This window comes from Coregonus clupeaformis, chromosome 8 (assembly GCF_020615455.1).
Source record: "Coregonus clupeaformis isolate EN_2021a chromosome 8, ASM2061545v1, whole genome shotgun sequence".
Classification (NCBI taxonomy): domain Eukaryota; kingdom Metazoa; phylum Chordata; class Actinopteri; order Salmoniformes; family Salmonidae; genus Coregonus; species Coregonus clupeaformis.
In genome coordinates, this window is record NC_059199.1 from 7,764,592 (window position 1) to 7,790,735 (window position 26,144).

Genomic DNA, 26,144 nt, shown 5'->3' on the forward strand with positions numbered 1-26,144 from the left:
TTTGCTGAAGAAAGTCACCAGTCGCCGCTGGTGATTTGCATAAAGTTGGGAAATGTTGAACTTTTTCACCGCCTACCACGCCACGTTCGCAACACCCAATGGTCCCCCACCCACCGCCGTCCTTCCATTGACGCGCGGCGCCGCGTGCTAGTGTACACGGGGCATAACAGTTTGTGGGCACCGTTTGTCACCGTTATAGTGCAATTAATGTATTGTTCATTATAGTGCAATTAATGTATTGTTCATTATAGTGCAATTAATGTATTGTTTAGTGTTGTGTCGTGTAGTGTAGTGGCTTTGCTGGCATGCATCTAAAAAACAAATATTGAGTTTGTCCCACCAAGATTTACATGGTAAAATCGCCACTGGTGTGTTCACATAATTATTTTGTGAGTTCGGGGTTGGAGACTTCGGGTTGTCTGGCACCATGCCAATCAAAGGGCAGAGATGGACCCCACCCTTATCAGAGAGGGCCAGACTAAGGGCAAGATGCGTATTAAGATATTTTACCACCATGGTGTGGCCTTTCAACCAATCAAATGGACGCTCACTTTCTGTTACATTTATCCACCTCCAAATTAAGTAGACACTAATGGTGTGGAAAGAGAATATATCAAATGTTTATGAAACCTCTCTGCCTATTTGCTTTCTCTACTGATCTGGTATGACTGCAAAACCTACACCAACACCACATCGGACAAGCAAACGGAATAAATTATACTCACAGATCGGTGTCTACGAAGGTGAGGTGTTGTTTTAATAAATGTCTCACATAAGATACTGTATACTTTATTAGTCTACACTAGATGGAAATTTGTCTTCTGCTTTTTTCCCCCAACCCATCTGATACTGACATACTGTAGATTATCTACCAATACACCAATATAATATATATTATTTTCTATAAAAAATGTTTTCTACAAAAAAAAAGAAACATTTACATTACATTTACGTAATTTAGCAGACGCTCTTATCCAGAGCGACTTACAAATTGGTGCATTCACCTTATAGCCAGTGGGATAACCACTTTACAATATGTTTTTTACCAAAACCTTATAGAGAAGATTCAGGGACATAGAGTAGGGAAGACTGAAGTGAGAAAGCTGTTATTTGAAAGAAACAATGCAAGAAACAGTAGAAAACGCAAGGTCTCTAAAGGTGTTAATTGTTTGCATATCAATATTTTTTGTAAATGTGAAATTTGAAACATATTTCTCATCTTGTCATCTGATATTTTTTTGTGACTCATACTTGTTATGTCTATGAGTATAAATGTTTGGTGTGTATGCGCGCGCGCACGTACGCGTGTGCCTGCCTGCATGCATGCGTGCTTGTTTACACTGAGTTTGATAACGTAAAGCCACCTTATCAATTTCAACCAGGCCAGTGATCTCTTGGACAGCAGCCCCCTAAGGAACATTGGAAGAGGGCAAACATGGCAGAATCAAGAAACCACGGTACATCTTGCATTCTGCAACACAGTATATAGCCTTTTGCTCTTCAGAATTTAGTTCTTTATTTGTAAAACATTTTTGTATCTTACATAAAACAATTCAGACATAATTTTCTAGTGAGTGCTTATATAGTATTATATCATTTTCAATTATTAAAAATGAAAGACAGAGACTATAATTCTATTTTGTGACATCTTTCGATATGTGTTTGGGATTGACAGTTCACTCTTGGTATGTGTGTGCATTGAATCATAAAATAATGACATCTAGAGCAAGTAAAAATTACATATTTGAATTGGAATACACTTTATTCAGTTTGTACTTATCCCATGTGCACTTATCAGGAGTCGCCTGTAACTATATAAAATGGTAAAGAATCTTACAAAAATCTTAGTCAGTTATACATTTACGTCATTTAGCAGATGCTCTTATCCAGAGCGACATACAGTTAGTTAGTGCATACATTATTTTTTTTTTGTTCATACTGGCCCCCGTGGGAATCGAAACCACAACCCTGGCGTTGCAAACGCCATGCTCTACTAACTGAGCTACATCCCTGCCGGCCATTCCCTCACCTACCCTGGACGACGCTGGGCCAATTGTGCGCCGCCCCATGGGTCTATACTATACTTCAAATAAAGCTACATGATAATGAATTAATTAATGCATTCAGCAACTCATTGAAATGAATTCATTCATTCCTAGTTGGGGACTTCTTGGAGGAGTTCAGAGAGCAGATCATAGCGCAGGTGAGATTATCCGGGCCCATAGCAGACGCTGTGATCTCACAACATCTTATCCCAGAAGAGCTGGCACACAGCGTCCGTGCAGCCCAGACCACACAAGACCAGATGAGGGCTCTATTTGAAGCCCTAGAGAGAGAGACACCACAAACCAAACTTGCATTTCATCTGATATTGCGACTGAAAGAGCCTGAACTCATGGACAAACTAGGTAAGATTAATTCATATTTCTAATCTTTGGTTAATCTTATTATAAAATTGTTGGAACATTCTAAGCATGCTCTTCACCATAAATGTATCCGCCATAAAGTTGTTATACACTGCTCAAAAAAATAAAGGGAACACTAAAATAACACATCCTAGATCTGAATGAATGAAATAATCTTATTAAATACTTTTTTCTTTACATAGTTGAATGTGCTGACAACAAAATCACACACAAATTGTCAATGGAAATCAAATGTATCAACCCATGGAGGTCTGGATTTGTAGTCACCCTCAAAATTAAAGTGGAAAACCACACTACAGGCTGATCCAACTTTGATGTAATGTCCTTAAAACAAGTCAAAATGAGGCTCAGTAGTGTGTGTGGCCTCCACGTACCTGTATGACCTCCCTACAACGCCTGGGCATGCTCCTGATGAGGTGGCGGATGGTCTCCTGAGGGATCTCCTCCCAGACCTGGACTAAAGCATCCGCCAACTCCTGGACAGTCTGTGGTGCAACGTGGCGTTGGTGGATGGAGCGAGACATGATGTCCCAGATGTGCTCAATTGGATTCAGGTCTGGGGAACGGGCGGGCCAGTCCATAGCATCAATGCCTTCCTCTTGCAGGAACTGCTGACACACTCCAGCCACATGAGGTCTAGCATTGTCTTGCATTAGGAGGAACCCAGGGGCAACCGCACCAGCATATGGTCTCACAAGGGGTCTGAGGATCTCATCTCGGTACCTAATGGCAGTCAGGGCTGTGCGGCCCCCCAAAGAAATGCCACCCCACACCATGACTGACCCACCGCCAAACCGGTCATGCTGGAGGATGTTGCAGGCAGCAGAACGTTCTCCACGGCGTCTCCAGACTCTGTCACGTCTGTCACATGTGCTCAGTGTGAACCTGCTTTCATCTGTGAAGAGCACAGGGCGCCAGTGGCGAATTTGCCAATCTTGGTGTTCTCTGGCAAATGCCAAACGTCCTGCACGGTGTTGGGCTGTAAGCACAACCCCCACCTGTGGATGTCGGACCCTCATACCACCCTCATGGAGTCTGTTTCTGACCGTTTGAGCAGACACATGCACATTTGTGGCCTGCTGGAGGTCATTTTGCAGGGCTCTGGCAGTGCTCCTCCTGCTCCTCCTTGCACAATGGCGGAGGTAGCGGTCCTGCTCCTGGGTTGTTTCCCTCCTACGGCCTCCTCCACGTCTCCTGATGTACTGGCCTGTCTCCTGGTAGCGCCTCCATGCTCTGGACACTACGCTGACAGACACAGCAAACCTTCTTGCCACAGCTCGCATTGATGTGCCATCATGGATGAGCTGCACTACCTGAGCCACTTGTGCGGGTTGTAGACTCCGTCTCATGCTACCACTAGAGTGAAAGCACCGCCAGCATTCAAAAGTGACCAAAACATCAGCCAGGAAGCATAGGAACTGAGAAGTGGTCTGTGGTCACCACCTGCAAAACCAGTCCTTTATTGGGGGTGTCTTGCTAATTGCCTATAATTTCCACCTGTTGTCTATTCCATTTGCACAACAGCATGTGACATTTATTGTCAATCAGTGTTGCTTCCTAAGTGGACAGTTTGATTTCACAGAAGTGTGATTGACTTGGAGTTACATTGTGTTGTTTAAGTGTTCCCTTTATTTTTTTTAGCAGTGTATTAAACGAACAACACAGTTTTTTTGTGTATAAAGATGAGCAAAAGATTTGGCTGACGGCGGAGATAGTTTTTTTTTGTTTTAAAGTTTTATCATGAGGCATAAAGAGAATATTGGTGTTTTAAAGAACGTTTTCTGAAATTCTACACATTTTGCCATGGGGCGGAGAGACATTTCTGAAACTTTATAACAAATGTCATGCAATTCTACTAATTGTGATAATTTTTTTTGCTGTTTTACAGCTAATCTCCTGCAATTCTACCCATTATCCATAGGGTGTAGAGAAATCTTTGTAGTTTTAAACAGAACCTAAAACCGGAAAATAACAAACATTTTCGAGGAACGGAAACAGAACCGGGCACGAAAGTGATCTCTAGTGTTCAGGAACAGAAACATTATTTTAAAAGCATAGGAACTGGTTAATAACGTTCCGAGCATTATTTTTTCAGTCCCACAAAAAACGCAATCAAAGCGCCTATGCAAAGCACTCATTCTGTCACTCAGAAACGTCTCCTTCCAGTGTCTCCCTGCTAGTTTTCTAGGCTAGTAAATGATACTATAGTAATCACATTTCACATTTGATTTATTAACTACAAAAAGGTAAGACGTGTTTTGAATTCTATTGCCACTGCGCACACAAACTTGTTAGCTATCTCTGGTCCAGGGCGTTGATCTAGCCTTAACGTTGAGCAAACTCTCTGACATTCAAAGTTCCTCCATATTAGCTGCTCCTCCTTTGGGATCTAGCTAGTATATAATTATGTAATTCAGTGAAGTAATGATAGGCTTACTAATATCCTAAACACATTATAATGAACGTGAAATCACGATGCCCAGCGCTTCAAGCTAAGCCTCAACCATGTCCACCCCTCTCGCTCTCTCCCCACCCTGCAAAATTTCAATCACATCTCGCGCCCTACAATTGTCTGTCCATCAAGCATGTAAAGAACTAGCTTGCCTGTCCATAGAAAGCTGCTCTATCTGCACTGATTGGTGTAATAATATAATGAGCTAAATGTCAAAACAATGTAGATTTCACAAGTTAAAAATAACTTTATTATCCTGGTCGGAACAATGGAACGGAACAAAACAAAAATAGTGGTTCTGTTCAGAACGAAACTATAGGAAAATTATTTTGGTTCCAACCCCTGGATAATTTCCTGCAATTCTACACATTTTGTCATGATTTATGCCATGTTAATATTATATCTGTGTGAGAGTGACTAACAAAAGCAATGGGGGGGGCTGGAGATCAGGGCCCTTGGTCACCTGCCCTGTGTGCCTGGTTAGTATTTGGCCATGATTACTAGATAGCTGGCTAGACTAACTTAGAAAAAAAAAAAAAAATTAGCTGACATGGCTAATTGAGTGACTGTCAGGTGACTGATATAACAAGAGAAAAACTGCTGATGCACAACCAAATTTCGAAATGTTACCTTGTATTCTACTATGCTAACTCTAAACAGTAAGTTGAGACCTCAGTAAGTACAAAAAAAAAAAAAAGTTAAATTGTTGCATGTCCACTTTGGGTGGAGACCCATACTTTAAAGGAGCTATATGTAGAATTTTTGCATTGTAATTGCAGAAAATGTCCATAATATATCTGCAGTAATAGTGGAAAAATATTTCATTTATTTGGGGGGGGTAAAATGAAGTAAATGTAAAATGCAGACTTTCTATTTGACAAGATGGGAAAACTACACCCTTCCTCTCTTCCATTGGCATCACTAAGAGGCATGGTGGTCATCTCCTCCTCGAGCACAACGAACAATGGCAGCCTGGGGAAAGCGGCCAATGTAGAAATAGTTTCCTCGTTGCAAAAATGTCCTGCTTGCAAAAATTCTACACTCACTTAATATCAGTTTATGCGAGAAACCAATCACGTGGTCCTCTGTAGCTCAGCTGGTAGAGCACAGCGCTTGTAACGCCAAGGTAGTGGGTTCGATCCCCGGGACCACCCATACACAAAAAAATATAAATAATGAATGCACGCATGACTGTAAGTCACTTTGGATAAAAGCGTCTGCTTAATGGCATATTATATTTATTATTATACTGAATAGTGGGGGGAATCATTGTACCATCTAAATTGCTGTGAAATATCGTTTTTATGGCTGTTTGAAGTTGGTGGACAAAACCGAAAGTAAAATAGTCTCCACCATGGCTCATGCAATCAGGGATCCTTGGGATGTTCCAACTCTGATGTTACCCCATTAAAGTTTACATTTAAAATAGTTAAAGTAAGGTTAGGTGTAGGTAAGGGTATGGTTAGGGTAATGATAGGGAGGTCCCAAGGATCCCGAATAGCACTAACCTCTCTACCATGGGGGGATGTTTGAAATGCAGCCTAGTTGTTGTTGCAATTCACCTAGCTTCCACATGGGTGAGACATTTTATATGTAGCACCTTTAAGAAAGGCTGCTTTAAAGTATGGCCAAGTGTTCTTTATCTGAAAAAGTGCTCACCTTTTTATAAATTCAATGCTCACTGGTTTGCTTTGAGAAAACTCTGATGTATTGCTCTTCCTCACCCACAACAGAGCAGAGACAACGAAACAGTAAGATGACACAGACAGGATTGGATCAAAGGTATGGAGATACCACAAAATTAGAGTATAAGACAACACCAAAACTTGGCATACAGACAAAAAAGGACTCTCTTAAGAGACGAAGACAAGAAACAATGCAAGCAATTGAGGAGATTGAAAAACTTTGGGAGGGGTCAAGAAGGGAGAGAAATGAAACTAACCACATGAAAGCAAAGATCAATCAACAACAAAATGAAATAGAAAGGCTAATGACTGAGAAACAAGAGCAAAACACAAAGATGGAGCTGATGAGAATGGAGATAGAGAATGTGAATGAAAAACTGAAACAGAACAAGGAGGAAATAAATATAGAGAAAGACAGAATTCGACAAATGTGGGCTGATGTCCAAGCAGAGAAAGACATTCTGGAGAGAAGACGCAATGAGACCATTAACGAGAGACAGAGTTTGGAATTGATCAAGTATGAGACAATGAGAGCAAAAGAGGAGATGGAGCACTGCAAGGAAACAACAAAACAAGAGCAGGAGAAAATGGAATGGATGAAGGCTGACATCCAGGGACAGATAGAGGACATAGAAATAAGAATTGCAGAAACCAATCAAGCGAAAGAAAAAATGGAAGAGATGAGGGCCGATGTACACAGGGAGCGAGGTCAGCTGGAGACAAAAAGAGATGACATTAAAAGACAAAAAGAACAATTTGAGCAGATTAAATGTGAGATAAACAAAGTAAAAGAAGAGATGGAGCGAAGGTGGTATGAAACTGAGAAAGAAGAGCTTGAGCAGAGAGCTAGGCTCCAGCAAGAGAAAGAGGAACTGGCAAATGTAAAAGCTGAGCTGCAAAGAGCTAAAGAGGAGATTGATCAAAGCAGGGAGAACACAAAGCAAGAGAAGGACCTGGTAAACAAAATGAAAGCAGAGATTCTTCTAGAGAAGGATTCACTTGAGAAGGACAAACAAGAAACATTAAGAACACAAAAGGAGTTGGAGCAGATCAAGTATGCGATTCAAATGGACAAAGAGGAGATTGAGCAAAACAGAGAGGAAGCAAACCGAGAGAACGATAAGATGGAACAGAGGAAAGCTGAACTGCGGAGACAAATGGAAAAGATTGAGAGAAGAATTGAGGAGACAAGGCAAGAAAATGACAGAATGGAACACGTAAAAGCAGAGATACAGAGAACGAAAGAGGCACTGGAGAAACAAAAAGATGACACCAGGAGAGTGAAGGAAGAAATGGAAAAAAGAAGGTATGAGACTGTCAAGGAGGAGCTGGAGCAGAGAGCTGAAATACAGAGAGAGAGGGAAGAAGTGGAAATGCTAAAGTTTGAAATACAGAAAGCCAAGGATGTTGAAAAAATAAGACAAGACAGAGAGAGAGAGGAAGCCAAAAAGTGGAGTGAAGAAGTAAAGCGACAGAGAGACGTGATCAAACAATTGAGAGCCGAAATTCAGAATGAAAAAGACAACCTGGAGAGGAAAAAGCAAGAGACAATGAGGGAGAGACAAGAATTGGAGAAGATTCATTTTGAAACACTGAGAATGAAAGAGGAGATTGAGCAAAGCAGGGAGATCACAAAAAGAGAAAAGGAGCAAATGGCACAGATGAAAGCTAATATACAGAGACAGATAGAATATATAGAAGATAAAGTTACAGAGACAAAACAAGCAAAAGACAAAATGGAAGAAATTAAAGCAGAGATACAGAGAGAACGTGAAGATTTAGAGAGTAGAAGTAAAAAGATCAAGAAAGAGAGAGAGCATTATGAAGAGATTAAGTATGAGATAATTCAATTGAAAGAGGAAATGGAAAGAAAATGGTGTGAAACAGAGAAAGAAGAGGTGGAACAGAGAGCAAGAGCACAGCGAGAGAAGGAAACGCTTGAAAGGTTGAAAGAGGAAATACAGGAAGTGCGAGATGAAATAGAAAGGAACAAGGTGGAAACTCAGCGAGAAAAAGAAAACCTAGAAAAAATGAAAGCCAGTGTAAAAGACGAGAAAAACATTGCAGAGAAAATATCAGAAGAGGTCAAAATAAAAAATGAGGACTTAATGGAAATGGAGCTTAAACTTCAGGAAGAAAGGGAAGAGATCCAGAGGAGCAAGCAAGTCACAAAGCAAGAGAAGGAAGCGATCATAGAGATGCAGGCTGAACTCCAAAGACAGATGAAAGAAATAGAGAACCGTGTGAAGGAGACAAACAAAGAAAAATATGAGGTGGATCAGGCAAAGATGGTCGTACAAAAAGTGGAGTCCCAGCTGAAAAAGCAAAGGGATGAGGCTGGAAGAGTAAAAGATGAAATTGAGAAACAGAGATATGAAGCAGCGAAAGAAGAGCTTGAACAACGAGCTGAAATCCAAAGAGAAAGAGAAATGTTGGAGAAAATAAGAGATGAGATACAGAGAGCTAAAGAGGATTCCAAAGAAATACAGCTTCAGAACAAAAAAGGGGACTTACAAAATAAGCTGGATGAAGCAAAGCAAGAGAGAGAGATGCTTGAGCAAATTAAAACTGAGGTTTTGTCAGAAAGGGCCATATTGAAAAGACAAATCCATGAAACCGCAAGAGAAAGAGAGGACTTGGAATTGCTTCGGTGTGAGACCCTGAAGAAAAAGCAGGAGTTTGAGAAAAAGAGGGATGAAGCTGTCAAGGAAGAGCTTGAACAGAGAGCTGAAATGCAGAGAGATAGAGAGGAGATCGAGCGAACTAAGAATCAAATAGAGAGGGAGTTAAAACAAGGCAGGGATGCCACAAGTCTAGAGAGAGACAAAGTTGAACTGATGAAGGTTGAAATACAGAACCAGCACGATGAAATGACAAGATCCATTGAGAGGACAAAGCAAGCAAGAGATGTGATGGAACAGATGAAATATGAAATTCAGAGAGAAAAAGAACTTTTGGAGAGAATAAAGGAAGAAACAATAAGAGAGAAAGAACCCTATGAAAAGGTCAAGTATGAGCTAAACAGAGTAAAAGAAGAGATGGAAAAACTCTGGGACGAGGTAGAGAGGGAGGAACAGGAAGAGAGAGCCAAACTGCAGAGAGAAAAGGTGGAGTTGAATAAGAGAATGGAGGAAATTAAGAAAGAGATGAACCAGATAGAAATAATTAAATTTGACCTACAGAGACAGAGAGATGACATTGAAGCAAGGATGGAGAAGACAAAGAGAGAGATGGACAAGCTGGAACAGATGAAGGCTGAAATACAAAGACAGAAAGATGACATTGAAAACAAGATGGCAAAAACAAAGAGTGAGAAAGATGAGATAGAAAGGATCAAATCTGAGATACAGAAGCAGAAAGAGGAAATTGAAAACAAAATGCAACAAGCAAAGACAGAAATGAATGAGATGAAAAGTGTGAGGGAAGATATTCAGAGACAGAGACAAGAGATCGAGAACAAGATGCAAAAGACCAAGAGAGAGATTGGAGAGATGGAACTAGTGAAGACTGAGATGCAAAGGAAGAAAAAGGACCTTGAACAGAGGATGAGAAAGACTATGAGAAAAAAGGAAGAAATGGAAAAGATGAAGGATGAAATAGAGAGAGCTAAAGAAGAGATGGAACAAAGAAGGGAAGAGACCAAAAGGGAGAGCGATGCAATTGAACAGGCGAAGGCTGAAATAGAAAGAGCAAAAGAAGAACTGGAGATTCGTATGGAAGAGAGCTTTGGAGATATTGATGAGAAGGAACAGATGAACGCTGAGATACAGAGATTAATCCAAGCGCTAGAGAGAACTCGAGAAATGGTACGACAAACGAAAGTGGCAATGGAAAACAGGATGGAAGAAAGCAATATGGAGATGGGTGACAAAGACAGAATGAATGCTGAAATCCAGAGATTGATTCTAGAGGTGGAACAAACCAGAGAGGTGTTAAGAAGGGTGAAAGAAGAAATGGAACAGAGCAAGGAGGAGTTAAAAGGGGAAAAGGACAAAATCAGACTGATGAAGACAGAGACACAAAAAAGAAAAAAAGAGCTGGAGCAAAGGATGGAGAAGGCCACGCGAGAGAGGGATGAGTTAGAACTGGTGAAGTCAAAGATACAGAGACAAAAGGAAGAGCTGAAACAGAAGATGGAAGATGTAAAGACTGAGAGTGAAAAGATGGAACAGATGAAAGATGAAATACAGAGAGCGGTTGCAGAGATAGACCTGGCAAGGGAGGAGATACAAAGAGCAAAAAGGAAGATTAAAGAGGACAATGCAAAGAAAGAGAAGGTATGTACTGAATTATTGTGTTACACATTTTTTATACGACTTTTAGGGCCAACATCCCCAAGATTGGTTGTCAAATTTGTTGTGGAAAAATCTCTGATTCACACGCAAAAATCTCTGATTCATTCACAAAGAAATACAGGCCTGCTAATTACACAAGTCCAAACTCAAAATAAATCAGCACAGAAATTGAAGTAATATAGCCAGAAGACAGTAAACTACTAAACAGAAGCTTGCACATTTTTTATAATGCCATCAATAAAATATACTGAAAAAATATATAAACGCAACATGTAAAGTGTTGGTCCAATGTTTCATGAGATGAAATGAAAGATCACAGAAATGTTCCATATGCACAAAAAGCTTATTTCTCTCAAATGTTGTGCACAAATATGTTTACATCCCTGTTGGTGAGCATTTTTCCTTTGCCAAGATAATCCATCCACCTGACAGAGCTGTTGCCAGATAATTGCCCAAATTGTCAGAAACTGCCTCAGGGAAGCTCATCTGTGTGCTCGTCATCCTCACCAGGGTCTTGACCTGACTGCAGTTTGGCATCGTAACCAACTTCAGTTGGTAAATGCTCACCGTTGATGGCCACTGGCACGCTGGAGAAGTGTGCTCTTCATGGATTAATATCGGTTTCAACTGTTCCGGGCAGATGGCAGACAGCGTGTATGGCATTGTGTGGGCTAGCAGTTTGCTGATGTCAACGTTGTGAACAGAGTGTTCCATGGTGGCGATGGGGTTATGGTATGGGAAGGCATAAGCTATGGACAACAAATACAATTGCATTTTATCGATGACAATTTGAATGCACAGAGATACCGTGACGAAATCCTGAGGCCCATTGTCGTGCCATTCATCCGCCGCCATCACCTCATGTTTCAGCATGATAATGCACGGGCCCATGTCGCAAGGATCTGTAAAAAATTCCTGGAAGTTGAAAATGTCCCAGTTCTTCCATGGCCTGCATACTCACAAGACACGTCGCCCATTGAGCATGTTTGGGATGCTCTGGATCGACGTGTACGACAGCGTTTTCCAGTTCCCGCCAAAATCCAGAAACAGCCATCGAAGAGGATTGGGACAACATTCCACAGGCCACAATCAACAGCCTGATCAAGTCTATGCAAAGGAGATGTGTCGCAAATGGTGGTCACACCAGATACTGACTGGTTTTCTGATCCACGCCCCTACCTTTTTTTAAAAGGTATCTGAGACCAACAGATGCATATCTGTATTCCCAGTCATGTGAAATCCATAGATTAGGGCCTAATGAATTTATTTAAATAGACTGATTTCCTTATATGAACTGTAACTCAGTTGAATCTTTGAAATTGTTGCATGTTGCATGTTGCATTTATATATTTTTTCAGAGTATATTTCAAAATGAATCAGAGAAGTAACTTTAAGTAACTATGCATATGGAGCTCTCCATCCTCATTACCATTATCCACGGGGTGAATGTCAAACTGTGAAATTGATTCATTAAGACATAATGTTGCTATGTAAAGTGCCCAGAAGGTAAGTTTCTAAGCTCAAATGTTCTGCTTTGGAAAGGATATGATGGAGTTTGACAGACAGAAAGAGGAAGAAACCAGAATGAAAAAAGACATGGAAATGATGAAGACCATGGTCCAGAGACCACAGGATGAAACAGAAAAAACATATTTTGGAGATATGACAAATGAGACACCATTTGAGTCACAAGAGCTAAGAACCACCATTGAAAAAGAAAGAAGAGACTTGGAACGCAGAGAGGAAATGATTATGAGAGAGAAGTATGACCTGGAAAAGACAAAAGCCGAGTTTGAGAAGGAAAAGGCTGAGATGGAGAACATGATAACAAAACAACGAGAGGAGGACAAACAAATGATTGAGAACATAGAAAAGAAAAAAGAAAATCTCAAGCAAATGGATGCAGAGATACAAAGAAAAAGACTGGTAATCGTAAGGGAAATGCAATATAAAAAACAAAAGATGGAGGACTTGAAAATAGCCCAAAAGAAGTTCAAACAAACGCAAGTTAAATTTAGGAAAGAGAAAATTGAAATGGGAAAAATCAAAAGTGTTACCGTGGCAGAAAGAAGTAAATTAGCAATAGAGCAAGCTTACATAGAAAAACGTAAGGAAGAGATGCATGCCATCCTTGAAATGACAAAGAAGGAGAATGAAGATCTGCTGAACTTAAAAGCTAAAACAGAGGGACGGAAAGAAGACAAAGATGACTGGGGTGAATGTCTGAATAGGGAAAGAAAGGAACTTGAATATCTGATGCAAAAAGAAAAAGAGGACATGATAAGAAACAGGAACATTTCTGAAAAAGAGAAAAGGGACTTGGAGCTGATGAGATCTGAGACGCAGAAAGAAAAGGGGACAGTGGAACAAGAGAAGCTTAAGGTACAAGTTGAAAGAGAAAAGCTGGAACAAATGAAATTGGAGTTACAGAGAAAGTCCAATTACCTAGATATGGTCATAGAAGACACAAAGAGGGAGAAAGAAAGTACATCACACATTTCTGTCCAAATACAACAACAAAAGGACGAAATTGATTGTTTGGTGGAGGCGACAAAGAGGAGTAAAATAGAACAAGAATTGATGAGCGCTGAAATGAAAAGAAAGAAAGAGGAGATAGACAGCAAACAAGACATTCTATCAAAGGAGAGAGAAGATCTGAATAAACTCAGAACAGAGGTAAACAATCAGAGAGAAGAGATTGAAAATATCATGCAAGAGCAAATTAAAGAAACATTTGTAATGAATCAGATAAAGACTGAGATGGAACAAGAGAGATGTGAGTTAGACAGAAAAAAGAAAATGATAGAGCAGAATATGGATGAGCTAGAGCAGAGAAAGTGTGAGATGAGTAAAGTAGAAAACATGATTGTTGAGCTTAGAAAAGAAGAAGAGAGTATAAAGGATGAGATTAACAGGACGAGACAGAACACAGAGCAGAAAAATGTTGAAATAGAGAGACTAAAATATGAAATGAATAGCCAGATGGAAGAGTTAAATATCAGAAAGTGTGACTTGGAATACAAACAAGCGGAACTGGACAGACAGAGAGATGAAATTAAAGCAATGAAAAAATATACGTTCATGGAAAAGGATCAACCACTGACAAGGCCCAGTGAATATCAAAGAGATGAGGGAGAGGTGGATGCCGCCCTTGTACATATGAAGACAGGGGAAGATAATTTGGTGGAAATTACAGCTGATCTGTCTCAACAGAGCGAACAGATGGAAAATGAATGGAAAGTGAAGTTTGAGACTGAAAGACAAGAGCTTGAAGAGCTAAAGAAAGAGATACAAAAAGGTAAAGAGGATATTGAGATAGGCCAGGACTTGACAAAGAAAGACAGAGATTACTTGGAGCGTATGAAGTTTGAAATCCAGAAGCAAATGGAGGAAATACAACAAAACAAAACATATGTACAGGAAGAAAAGGAAAAGTTGGAGCAAATCAAAGCTGAGTTAGCAAGACAGTCAGGGGACAACGATCAGGTCATGGAGGATACAAAGGGTCGGAAGGAGAAGGTTGAGGAACTTGTTGTGAAAACTCAGATCCAAAGGGAAGAAGGTGAAAGTGTTATTGAGGAGACAAAAACAAAACAAAAGGAACTGGAAAACACGAAGGAAGAGATTCAAAGAAGGGAACAGGACATAGAAGTAAGTCAGGATGTGCTACAAAAAGAGAAAGATGAGCTCAAACGAATGAAGAATGAGTTAAAGCAGCAGGGAGAAGAGATGGAATCGATAATGAAAGACCAAAAGAAAGAAAAAGAATGTTTGGAACAAATGAGGACTGATTTGGAAAGAGAGAGACAAGACATTAATAGAAACAAGGACATTATAGAAAAGGCAGAGGCTGAAATAGTGACTGAAAGAGAGAACATGGAAAACCAGATTGCTAGACTCAAAGAGGAAGAGGACAGAATGAGGGAGGACATAGGAAGGAAGATGGCCAGCTTAGAGCATAGAAATGAAGAAATCAAAAGACTTAGAGATGAAATTGAAATCCATAAGGAAGACCTCAATGTTCAAAAGGTGGAGTTGGAACACAAACGTGAAGAAGTAGGAAAACAGGCAGAGGAAATGACAGACTGGAGAAAGGACCAATTGAGAGAGCAGGATAAGTTGGAAAAATGGCAAAGTGAAATAAATAGAAAAAAAGAAGAAGTGGATACTGATCTTGATCTGGTAAAGAGAGAGAAGGAATCTCTTGTCAAGTTAAAGGCCGAAATAGAGGGGCAGAGAGAACAAATGGAAAATGAACTGAAGGAAAGTCTAAGGAGAGAAAGGGAGGAACTAGAAAATATTAAGCTTGACATAGAGAAGGCAAAAGATATCGAAAAAAGCAACGTTTTAACGAAAGAAGAGAGAGATGAGTTTGAACGAATTAAGTTAGAAATAAAAAGACAAAAGGAGGAAGTTGAGCAAAGCAAACAAATTGTACAAGCAGAGAAAGATGACCTACAGACAAGGTCTGGGGATTCAGAAAATGTGGAAGAAATAGCTGCTCAAATTCAAAAGCAAAAGCAAGAAATGGAAAGGATCACAGAGGAAGCAATCACAAATAAGGAAAAACTGGACATTATCAATGAAGAGATAAAAAGAGAAAAAGAAGAAATAGAAAAGAACAGGGAAATGATGGCTAGAGAAAAAGATGAACTTGAGCTACGGAAGGCTGAGTTAAAAATGGAGAGAGAACAGTTGAGTAAGTTGATGCAAGAACAAAATATAGAGAAAGAATGTCTTGAACGAATAATGACTGAAATTGAAATAGAGAAAGAAGAATTTCATAAAAACAAGGGATTGATTGAAAGGGATATGGATGAGATGAAGCTCAGAGAGGCTGAAATAGTGCGAGAAAGGTATCAAATGGGAAAACTTGTCGCTGAACTGACTGAGAAACAAAGAAGAGAAGTTGATTCCATACTCAAACTGACAATCCAGGAGAGAGAAGAGCTGTTGAAGATTAAGGCTGAAATGAAAGGAAAGGAAACACAAACGGATGATGGTGATTTGAGACTGGAAAGGGAAAAAGAAGAACTGGGATTGCTGAAACATGATACAGCTAGAGCAACAGGTACTGAACGAAGCATGACAGAAACTGAGGAAAGCATTGAATTAGAACAAATAAAGTCTCAAATTACTAGAGAAAAAAAGCAAGTAATGCGAGAACAACAAGATATAAAAAGAGAAAAGGATAAGCTTGTACAGAGTGAAGTTGAATTACAAAGACGTTCTGAGGACTTGGAGGGCATTATGGACAAGACAAAAATAAAAATTCAAAACGCTGAAGAAATGGCTGGACAGATTCAAAAGCAAAAATATGAAATTAAAAGACAAATGGAAAACTTAAATGCTAAACATGTTGAATTAGAACAAGAACAAAAGGAAATTGATAGGCAGAAAAAAGAATTGGATGAAACAAAAACTATAACATTTAAGGAAAAAGCTTTATTAGAAAATAAGAAACATGATATACAAAAACAGAAGCAAGAGGCAGAAGTCATTTTTGAACTAACAAAGCGGCAAACAGAGGAGCTGAAGAAAACAAAAACTGAAGTAGAGGGTAAGAAAGGACAAAGAGATGTCGACTGGAGGGAACAGCTGAAGACCAAAGCAGAGGTCCAGGAATTTTCTAAACACGATTTAGGCAAAATAGCAGATATTGAGAGAAGTGGTATAATGGGAAAAGAAGAGAAAAATGAGTTGGAAGGAATGAGATTAGAAATACAGAGAAAAGAGGAAGAGATGGAACAAGAAAAACAAAACATGAAATCAGAAATTGATAAATTGGAACAGATGAAAGCTGAGTTACAGAAACGATCTGAGGATTTAGACAGCATAATGGATAAGACAAATAAGGAAATAGAAAATGTTGAAGAAATGGCAGCAAAAATTAAAAAGGAAAGGGAGGACATTGAGAAGGCCACTGACGAGACCAACATGAAAAAGGCAAATTTAGAAGTGCTAAATGCTGATATTAAAAGAGAAAAAGGAGAGATGGAGAATGACAAAGAGAAGATAGCTAAGGAGAAAAATTACCTTGAACAAATTAAGGCTGAGATTCAAAGTAAGAGAAAGGTGGTAGAAAACCTTATGAAAGACCAAATGAAAGAAAAAGAATGCATTGAAGAAATGAGGGCTGAGGTGGAAAGAGAGAAACAAGAAATGAATAATATTCAGGAAAATATCAAAGTTGGTATGAGTGAGTATGAAAAGGAAAGGGATTGTAAAAAGACAGAAAAAGATGAATTGGAAAACAAAGTTGTTGAACTAAAAAAGGAAGAACAAACTTTGAAAGAGGCATTAAGGGAGAGGAAATATCATCTCCAACAAATTAAGATTGAGATGGAAAGAGAGAGAGAAGAAATGGATAACACCAAGACCAAGATAGCAGTTGATATGAATGAGATGGAACAGAGAAAGGTTGAGATAGAGAATGGAAAATATGAAGCAGAAAAGTTGATGGCTGAACTGAAAGAGGAAGAGCAAAGAATGAAGGAGGAAATCTGTAAGATGAAAGAGAGCCTGGAACAGATCAACACAGAAATACAACTACAGCGAGAAGACATTGAAAGCAAGATGGAGGAGCTGACTGTTAAAAAGGCTGAGTTTGAAAATGTTACGAAAGATATCAACAGACAAAAAGAGGATATGCAAAACCAGCGGGAGGAGATCGATCAAGAGAAACAAAATATTCAAGATGAAAAGGATGAGCTGGAAAAGATCAAGGCTGATTTACAGACACGATCTGAGAATCTAGAAAACCGAATGGAGGAGACAAAGAGAGAAAAAGAAAATGTTGAGCAAATGGCTATCCAAATCCAGAAGGAAAAGGAGGAAATGAAAAGTGTTATCGAGGACATCAAGAGAACGAAAGCTAATCTGGAAGTGATGAACACTGAGATTGAGACAAAGAAACGAGAAACAGAAAACATAATGGAAAGGGTCTCAAAAGAAAAAGCCAACCTGGAAAAAATGACGATTGAAATGGAAAGAGAGAGGGAAAAAATGTATATCACCAAGGGAAAGATGGTGACTGAGATGGATGAGCTGGAACAGAGAAAGGCTGAAATCGAGAATGGAAAAGATGAAGCAGAAAAGTTGATGGCTGAACTGAAAGAGGAAGAGCAAAGAATGAAGGAGGAAATCTGTAAGATGAAAGAGAGCCTGGAACAGATCAACACAGAAATACAACTACAGCGAGAAGACATTGAAAGCAAGATGGAGGAGCTGAATGTCCAAAAGGCTGAGTTGGAAAATGCTATGACAGATATCGACAGACAAAAAGAGGACATGCAAAACCAACGACAGCTAATTGAACAAGACAAACAAAAGATGCTAAATGAAAAGGATAATCTGGAAAGGATCAAGATGGATATAGAAACACGATCAGAAAATCTAGAAAACCTTTTTGAGAAAACAAAGAGGGAGAAACAGGATGCTGAGAAAATGGCTATTCAAATTCAGAAGGAAAGGGAGGTAATTGAAAGTGTTGTCGAAGAGAACAACAAACGGACAGAGAAACTGAAATTAATGAAAACTGAGCTGGATAAAGAGAAACAAGAAACAGAAAACATCAAGGACATGGTAACAAAGGAGAAGCGTGAACTGGAACAGATCAAGATTAAGTTAGAGACACGATCTGAAAATCTAGAAAACATAATGGACGAGACAAAGAGGGAGAAGGAGGATGTGATGAGGATAAAGGCTGAAATAGAGGAACAGAAAGATCAAATGGAAGACAATCTGATGGAAACTCTGAAACAGGACAGAGAAGAACTTGAACGTCTAAAACATAACATACAAATTGAAAAGGCGGACCTCGAAAAAATTACACAATTGGCAATGAAAGGTCAGGATGAGTTGGAATTACAAGTGTCTGAAATGCAAACCCAAAGAGAGGGAATAGAAAAAGACAAACAAAAGATACAAGATGAGAAGGATGAGGTGGAACAGATTAAGATGGAGTTACGGAGAAGGTCAGAGAATCTAGACAAAATAATGGAGGAGACCAAGACAGAAAAGGAGAATCTTGACAACATGGCTGTCCAAATCCAGAAGGAGAAAGAGCTAATTGAAAGTGTTGTTGAGGATATCAAGACAAATAAGACTGATATGGAATTGATGAAAGCTGAGATTGAGACAGAGAAACAAGAGACAGAAAACATGAAGGATGTGATATCAAGCGAGAAACATTATTTGGAGCAAATGAAGATTGAGATGGAAAAAACCAAGGACAAGATAGCAATCGATGTTGGTGATTTGGAACAGAAAAGGGCTGAGATTGAGAGAGAAAGAGATGAAGCAGACAAGAGGATGGTTGAATTGAAAGAGGAAGAGCAAAGTATGAAGGAGGATATTAAGAAGACTAAAGACAACCTAGAGCAGATCAATGCTGAAATACAATTACAGCGAGAGGACATTGCAACCCAAATGGAGGAGCTAAATGTCAAAAAAGCAGAGTTGGAAAACATTCAAATGGACATCGACAGACAAAAAGAACAGATGGACGAAACGCAAAATGCTATAATCATGGAAAAGAATGAACTGGAAGAGAAGCTTGCTGGCATGCAAAAACAAAGGGAGGAGTTGGAAGCCATCATTGAAATGACAAAGCGGGAGAAGGAGGATGTGATGAGGATAAAGGCTGAAATAGAGGAACAGAAAGATCAAATGGAAGACAATCTGATGGATACTCTGAAACATGACAGAGAAGAACTTGAACGTCTAAAACATAACATACAAATTGAAAAGGCGGACCTCGAAAAAAAATACACAATTGGCAATGAAAGGTCGGGATGAGTTGGAATTACAAGTGTCTGAAATGCAAACCCAAAGAGAGGGAATAGAAAAAGACAAACAAAAGATACAAGATGAGAAGGATGAGGTGGAACAGATCAAGATGGAGTTACGGAGAAGGTCAGAGAATCTAGACAAAATAATGGAGGAGACCAAGACAGAAAAGGAGAATCTTGACAACATGGCTGTCCAAATCCAGAAGGAGAAAGAGGTAATTAAAAGTGTTGTTGAGGATATCAAGACAAAGAAGACTGATATGGAATTGATGAAAGCTGAGATTGAGACAGAGAAACAAGAGACAGAAAACATGAAGGATGTGATATCAAGCGAGAAACGTTATTTGGAGCAAATGAAGATTGAGATGGAAAAAACCAAGGACAAGATAGCAATCGATGTTGGTGATTTGGAACAGAAAAAGGCTGAGATTGAGAGAGAAAGAGATGAAGCAGACAAGAAGATGGTTGAATTGAAAGAGGAAGAGCAAAGTATGAAGGAGGATATTAAGAAGACGAAAGACAACCTAGAGCAGATCAATGCTGAAATACAATTACAGCGAGAGGACATTGCAACCCGAATGGAGGAGCTAAATGTCAAAAAAGCAGAGTTGGAAAACATTCAAATGGACATCGACAGACAAAAAGAACAGATAGACGAAACGCAAAATGCTATAATCATGGAAAAGAATGAACTGGAAGAGAAGCTTGCTGGCATGCAAAAACAAACGGAGGAGTTGGAAGCCATCATTGAAATGACAAAGCGGGAGAAGGAGGATGTGATGAGGATTAAGGCTGAAATAGAGGAACAGAAAGATCAAATGGAAGACAATCTGATGGAAACTCTGAAACATGACAGAGAAGAACTTGAACGTCTAAAACATAACATACAAATTGAAAAGGCGGACCTCGAAAAAAATACACAATTGGCAATGAAAGGTCGGGATGAGTTGGAATTACATGTGTCTGAAATGCAAACCCAAAGAGAGGGAATAGAAAAAGACAAACAAAAGATACAAGATGAGAAGGATGAGGTGGAACAGATCAAGATGGAGTTACGGAGAAGGTCAGAGAATCTAGACAAAATAATGGAGGAGACCAAGACAGAAAAGGAGAATCTTGACAACATGGCTGTCCAAATCCAGAAGGAGAAAGAGGTAATTGAAAGTGTTGTTGAGGATATCAAGACAAAGAAGACTGATATGGAATTGATGAAAGCTGAGATTGAGACAGAGAAACAAGAGACAGAAAACATGAAGGATGTGATATCAAGCGAGAAACGTTATTTGGAGCAAATGAAGATTGAGATGGAAAAAACCAAGGACAAGATAGCAATCGATGTTGGTGATTTGGAACAGAAAAAGGCTGAGATTGAGAGAGAAAGAGATGAAGCAGACAAGAAGATGGTTGAATTGAAAGAGGAAGAGCAAAGTATGAAGGAGGATATTAAGAAGACGAAAGACAACCTAGAGCAGATCAATGCTGAAATACAATTACAGCGAGAGGACATTGCAACCCAAATGGAGGAGCTAAATGTCAAAAAAGCAGAGTTGGAAAACATTCAAATGGACATCGACAGACAAAAAGAACAGATGGACGAAACGCAAAAATGCTATAATCATGGAAAAGAATGAACTGGAAGAGAAGCTTGCTGGCATGCAAAACAAACGGAGGAGTTGGAAGCCATCATTGAAATGACAAAGCGGGAGAAGGAGGATGTGATGAGGATAAAGGCTGAAATAGAGGAACAGAAAGATCAAATGGAAGACAATCTGATGGATACTCTGAAACATGACAGAGAAGAACTTGAACGTCTAAAACATAACATACAAATTGAAAAGGCGGACCTCGAAAAAAATACACAATTGGCAATGAAAGGTCGGGATGAGTTGGAATTACAAGTGTCTGAAATGCAAACCCAAAGAGAGGGAATAGAAAAAGACAAACAAAAGATACAAGATGAGAAGGATGAGGTGGAACAGATCAAGATGGAGTTACGGAGAAGGTCAGAGAATCTAGACAAAATTATGGAGGAGACCCAGACAGAAAAGGAGAATCTTGACAACATGGCTGTCCAAATCCAGAAGGAGAAAGAGGTAATTGAAAGTGTTGTTGAGGATATCAAGACAAAAAAGACTGATATGGAATTGATGAAAGCTGAGATTGAGACAGAGAAACAAGAGACAGAAAACATGAAGGATGTGATATCAAGCGAGAAACATTATTTGGAGCAAATGAAGATAGAGATGGAAAAACCAAGGACAAGATAGCAATCGATGTTGGTGATTTGGAACAGAAAAAGGCTGAGATTGAGAGAGAAAGAGATGAAGCAGACAAGAAGATGGTTGAATTGAAAGAGGAAGAGCAAAGTATGAAGGAGGATATTAAGAAGACGAAAGACAACCTAGAGCAGATCAATGCTGAAATACAATTACAGCGAGAGGACATTGCAACCCAAATGGAGGAGCTAAATGTCAAAAAAGCAGAGTTGGAAAAACATTCAAATGGACATCGACAGACAAAAAGAACAGATGGACGAAACGCAAAATGCTATAATCATGGAAAATAATGAACTGGAAGAGAAGCTTGCTGGCATGCAAAACAAACGGAGGAGTTGGAAGCCATCATTGAAATGACAAAGCAGGAGAAGGAGGATGTGATGAGGATAAAGGCTGAAATAGAGGAACAGAAAGATCAAATGGAAGACAATCTGATGGAAACTCTCAAACATGACAGAGAAGAACTTGAACGTCTAAAACATAACATACAAATTGAAAAGGCGGACCTCGAAAAATTACACAATTGGCAATGAAAGGTCGGGATGAGTTGGAATTACAAGTGTCTGAAATGCAAACCCAAAGAGAGGGAATAGAAAAAGACAAACAAAAGATACAAGATGAGAAGGATGAGGTGGAACAGATCAAGATGGAGTTACGGAGAAGGTCAGAGAATCTAGACAAAATAATGGAGGAGACCAAGACAGAAAAGGAGAATCTTGACAACATGGCTGTCCAAATCCAGAAGGAGAAAGAGGTAATTAAAAGTGTTGTTGAGGATATCAAGACAAAGAAGACTGATATGGAATTGATGAAAGCTGAGATTGAGACAGAGAAACAAGAGACAGAAAACATGAAGGATGTGATATCAAGCGAGAAACGTTATTTGGAGCAAATGAAGATTGAGATGGAAAAAACCAAGGACAAGATAGCAATCGATGTTGGTGATTTGGAACAGAAAAAGGCTGAGATTGAGAGAGAAAGAGATGAAGCAGACAAGAAGATGGTTGAATTGAAAGAGGAAGAGCAAAGTATGAAGGAGGATATTAAGAAGACGAAAGACAACCTAGAGCAGATCAATGCTGAAATACAATTACAGCGAGAGGACATTGCAACCCGAATGGAGGAGCTAAATGTCAAAAAAAGCAGAGTTGGAAAACATTCAAATGGACATCGACAGACAAAAAGAACAGATAGACGAAACGCAAAATGCTATAATCATGGAAAAGAATGAACTGGAAGAGAAGCTTGCTGGCATGCAAAAACAAACGGAGGAGTTGGAAGCCATCATTGAAATGACAAAGCGGGAGAAGGAGGATGTGATGAGGATTAAGGCTGAAATAGAGGAACAGAAAGATCAAATGGAAGACAATCTGATGGAAACTCTGAAACATGACAGAGAAGAACTTGAACGTCTAAAACATAACATACAAATTGAAAAGGCGGACCTCGAAAAAAATACACAATTGGCAATGAAAGGTCGGGATGAGTTGGAATTACATGTGTCTGAAATGCAAACCCAAAGAGAGGGAATAGAAAAAGACAAACAAAAGATACAAGATGAGAAGGATGAGGTGGAACAGATCAAGATGGAGTTACGGAGAAGGTCAGAGAATCTAGACAAAATAATGGAGGAGACCAAGACAGAAAAGGAGAATCTTGACAACATGGCTGTCCAAATCCAGAAGGAGAAAGAGGTAATTGAAAGTGTTGTTGAGGATATCAAGACAAAGAAGACTGATATGGAATTGATGAAAGCTGAGATTGAGACAGAGAAACAAGAGACAGAAAACATGAAGGATGTGATATCAAGCGAGAAACGTTATTTGGAGCAAATGAAGATTGAGATGGAAAAAACCAAGGACAAGATAGCAATCGATGTTGGTGATTTGGAACAGAAAAAGGCTGAGATTGAGAGAGAAAGAGATGAAGCAGACAAGAAGATGGTTGAATTGAAAGAGGAAGAGCAAAGTATGAAGGAGGATATTAAGAAGACGAAAGACAACCTAGAGCAGATCAATGCTGAAATACAATTACAGCGAGAGGACATTGCAACCCAAATGGAGGAGCTAAATGTCAAAAAAGCAGAGTTGGAAAACATTCAAATGGACATCGACAGACAAAAAGAACAGATGGACGAAACGCAAAATGCTATAATCATGGAAAAGAATGAACTGGAAGAGAAGCTTGCTGGCATGCAAAAACAAACGGAGGAGTTGGAAGCCATCATTGAAATGACAAAGCGGGAGAAGGAGGATGTGATGAGGATAAAGGCTGAAATAGAGGAACAGAAAGATCAAATGGAAGACAATCTGATGGATACTCTGAAACATGACAGAGAAGAACTTGAACGTCTAAAACATAACATACAAATTGAAAAGGCGGACCTCGAAAAAAATACACAATTGGCAATGAAAGGTCGGGATGAGTTGGAATTACAAGTGTCTGAAATGCAAACCCAAAGAGAGGGAATAGAAAAAGACAAACAAAAGATACAAGATGAGAAGGATGAGGTGGAACAGATCAAGATGGAGTTACGGAGAAGGTCAGAGAATCTAGACAAAATAATGGAGGAGACCCAGACAGAAAAGGAGAATCTTGACAACATGGCTGTCCAAATCCAGAAGGAGAAAGAGGTAATTGAAAGTGTTGTTGAGGATATCAAGACAAAAAAGACTGATATGGAATTGATGAAAGCTGAGATTGAGACAGAGAAACAAGAGACAGAAAACATGAAGGATGTGATATCAAGCGAGAAACATTATTTGGAGCAAATGAAGATAGAGATGGAAAAAACCAAGGACAAGATAGCAATCGATGTTGGTGATTTGGAACAGAAAAAGGCTGAGATTGAGAGAGAAAGAGATGAAGCAGACAAGAAGATGGTTGAATTGAAAGAGGAAGAGCAAAGTATGAAGGAGGATATTAAGAAGACGAAAGACAACCTAGAGCAGATCAATGCTGAAATACAATTACAGCGAGAGGACATTGCAACCCAAATGGAGGAGCTAAATGTCAAAAAAGCAGAGTTGGAAAACATTCAAATGGACATCGACAGACAAAAAGAACAGATGGACGAAACGCAAAATGCTATAATCATGGAAAATAATGAACTGGAAGAGAAGCTTGCTGGCATGCAAAAACAAACGGAGGAGTTGGAAGCCATCATTGAAATGACAAAGCAGGAGAAGGAGGATGTGATGAGGATAAAGGCTGAAATAGAGGAACAGAAAGATCAAATGGAAGACAATCTGATGGAAACTCTCAAACATGACAGAGAAGAACTTGAACGTCTAAAACATAACATACAAATTGAAAAGGCGGACCTCGAAAAAATTACACAATTGGCAATGAAAGGTCGGGATGAGTTGGAATTACAAGTGTCTGAAATGCAAACCCAAAGAGAGGGAATAGAAAAAGACAAACAAAAGATACAAGATGAGAAGGATGAGGTGGAACAGATCAAGATGGAGTTACGGAGAAGGTCAGAGAATCTAGACAAAATAATGGAGGAGACCAAGACAGAAAAGGAGAATCTTGACAACATGGCTGTCCAAATCCAGAAGGAGAAAGAGGTAATTAAAAGTGTTGTTGAGGATATCAAGACAAAGAAGACTGATATGGAATTGATGAAAGCTGAGATTGAGACAGAGAAACAAGAGACAGAAAACATGAAGGATGTGATATCAAGCGAGAAACGTTATTTGGAGCAAATGAAGATTGAGATGGAAAAACCAAGGACAAGATAGCAATCGATGTTGGTGATTTGGAACAGAAAAAGGCTGAGATTGAGAGAGAAAGAGATGAAGCAGACAAGAAGATGGTTGAATTGAAAGAGGAAGAGCAAAGTATGAAGGAGGATATTAAGAAGACGAAAGACAACCTAGAGCAGATCAATGCTGAAATACAATTACAGCGAGAGGACATTGCAACCCGAATGGAGGAGCTAAATGTCAAAAAAGCAGAGTTGGAAAACATTCAAATGGACATCGACAGACAAAAAGAACAGATAGACGAAACGCAAAATGCTATAATCATGGAAAAGAATGAACTGGAAGAGAAGCTTGCTGGCATGCAAAAACAAACGGAGGAGTTGGAAGCCATCATTGAAATGACAAAGCGGGAGAAGGAGGATGTGATGAGGATTAAGGCTGAAATAGAGGAACAGAAAGATCAAATGGAAGACAATCTGATGGAAACTCTGAAACATGACAGAGAAGA

General features: G+C 39.3%; 3 protein-coding genes across 3 annotated transcripts; all 3 read left to right on the top strand.

Moving 5' to 3' along the window:
• The first annotated feature begins 610 nt into the window (after positions 1–610).
• On the top strand, positions 611–19,747 carry LOC121572489 (centromere-associated protein E-like). The gene is made up of 5 exons (XM_041884557.2): positions 611–743; positions 1,383–1,457; positions 2,160–2,408; positions 6,612–10,840; positions 12,401–19,747. Exons 2-5 carry the CDS (start codon positions 1,436–1,438, stop codon positions 19,655–19,657), a joined length of 11,757 nt encoding a protein of 3,918 aa, XP_041740491.2. The 5' UTR covers positions 611–743; positions 1,383–1,435; the 3' UTR covers positions 19,658–19,747.
• Positions 19,748–21,313: 1,566 nt separating this feature from the next.
• On the top strand, positions 21,314–21,917 carry LOC123491427 (filament-like plant protein). Its single transcript, XM_045222202.1, has one exon. The coding sequence runs from the start codon at positions 21,342–21,344 to the stop codon at positions 21,915–21,917; it is 576 nt and encodes a 191-aa protein (XP_045078137.1). The 5' UTR covers positions 21,314–21,341.
• Positions 21,918–22,142: 225 nt separating this feature from the next.
• On the top strand, positions 22,143–26,135 carry LOC121572487 (centromere-associated protein E-like). The gene is given in 3 exon segments (XM_045221771.1): positions 22,143–22,444; positions 22,447–23,142; positions 23,144–26,135. Coding segments are annotated over 3 exon segments (3,390 nt in total). The 5' UTR covers positions 22,143–22,279; the 3' UTR covers positions 25,673–26,135.
• The last annotated feature ends 9 nt before the right edge of the window (positions 26,136–26,144 follow it).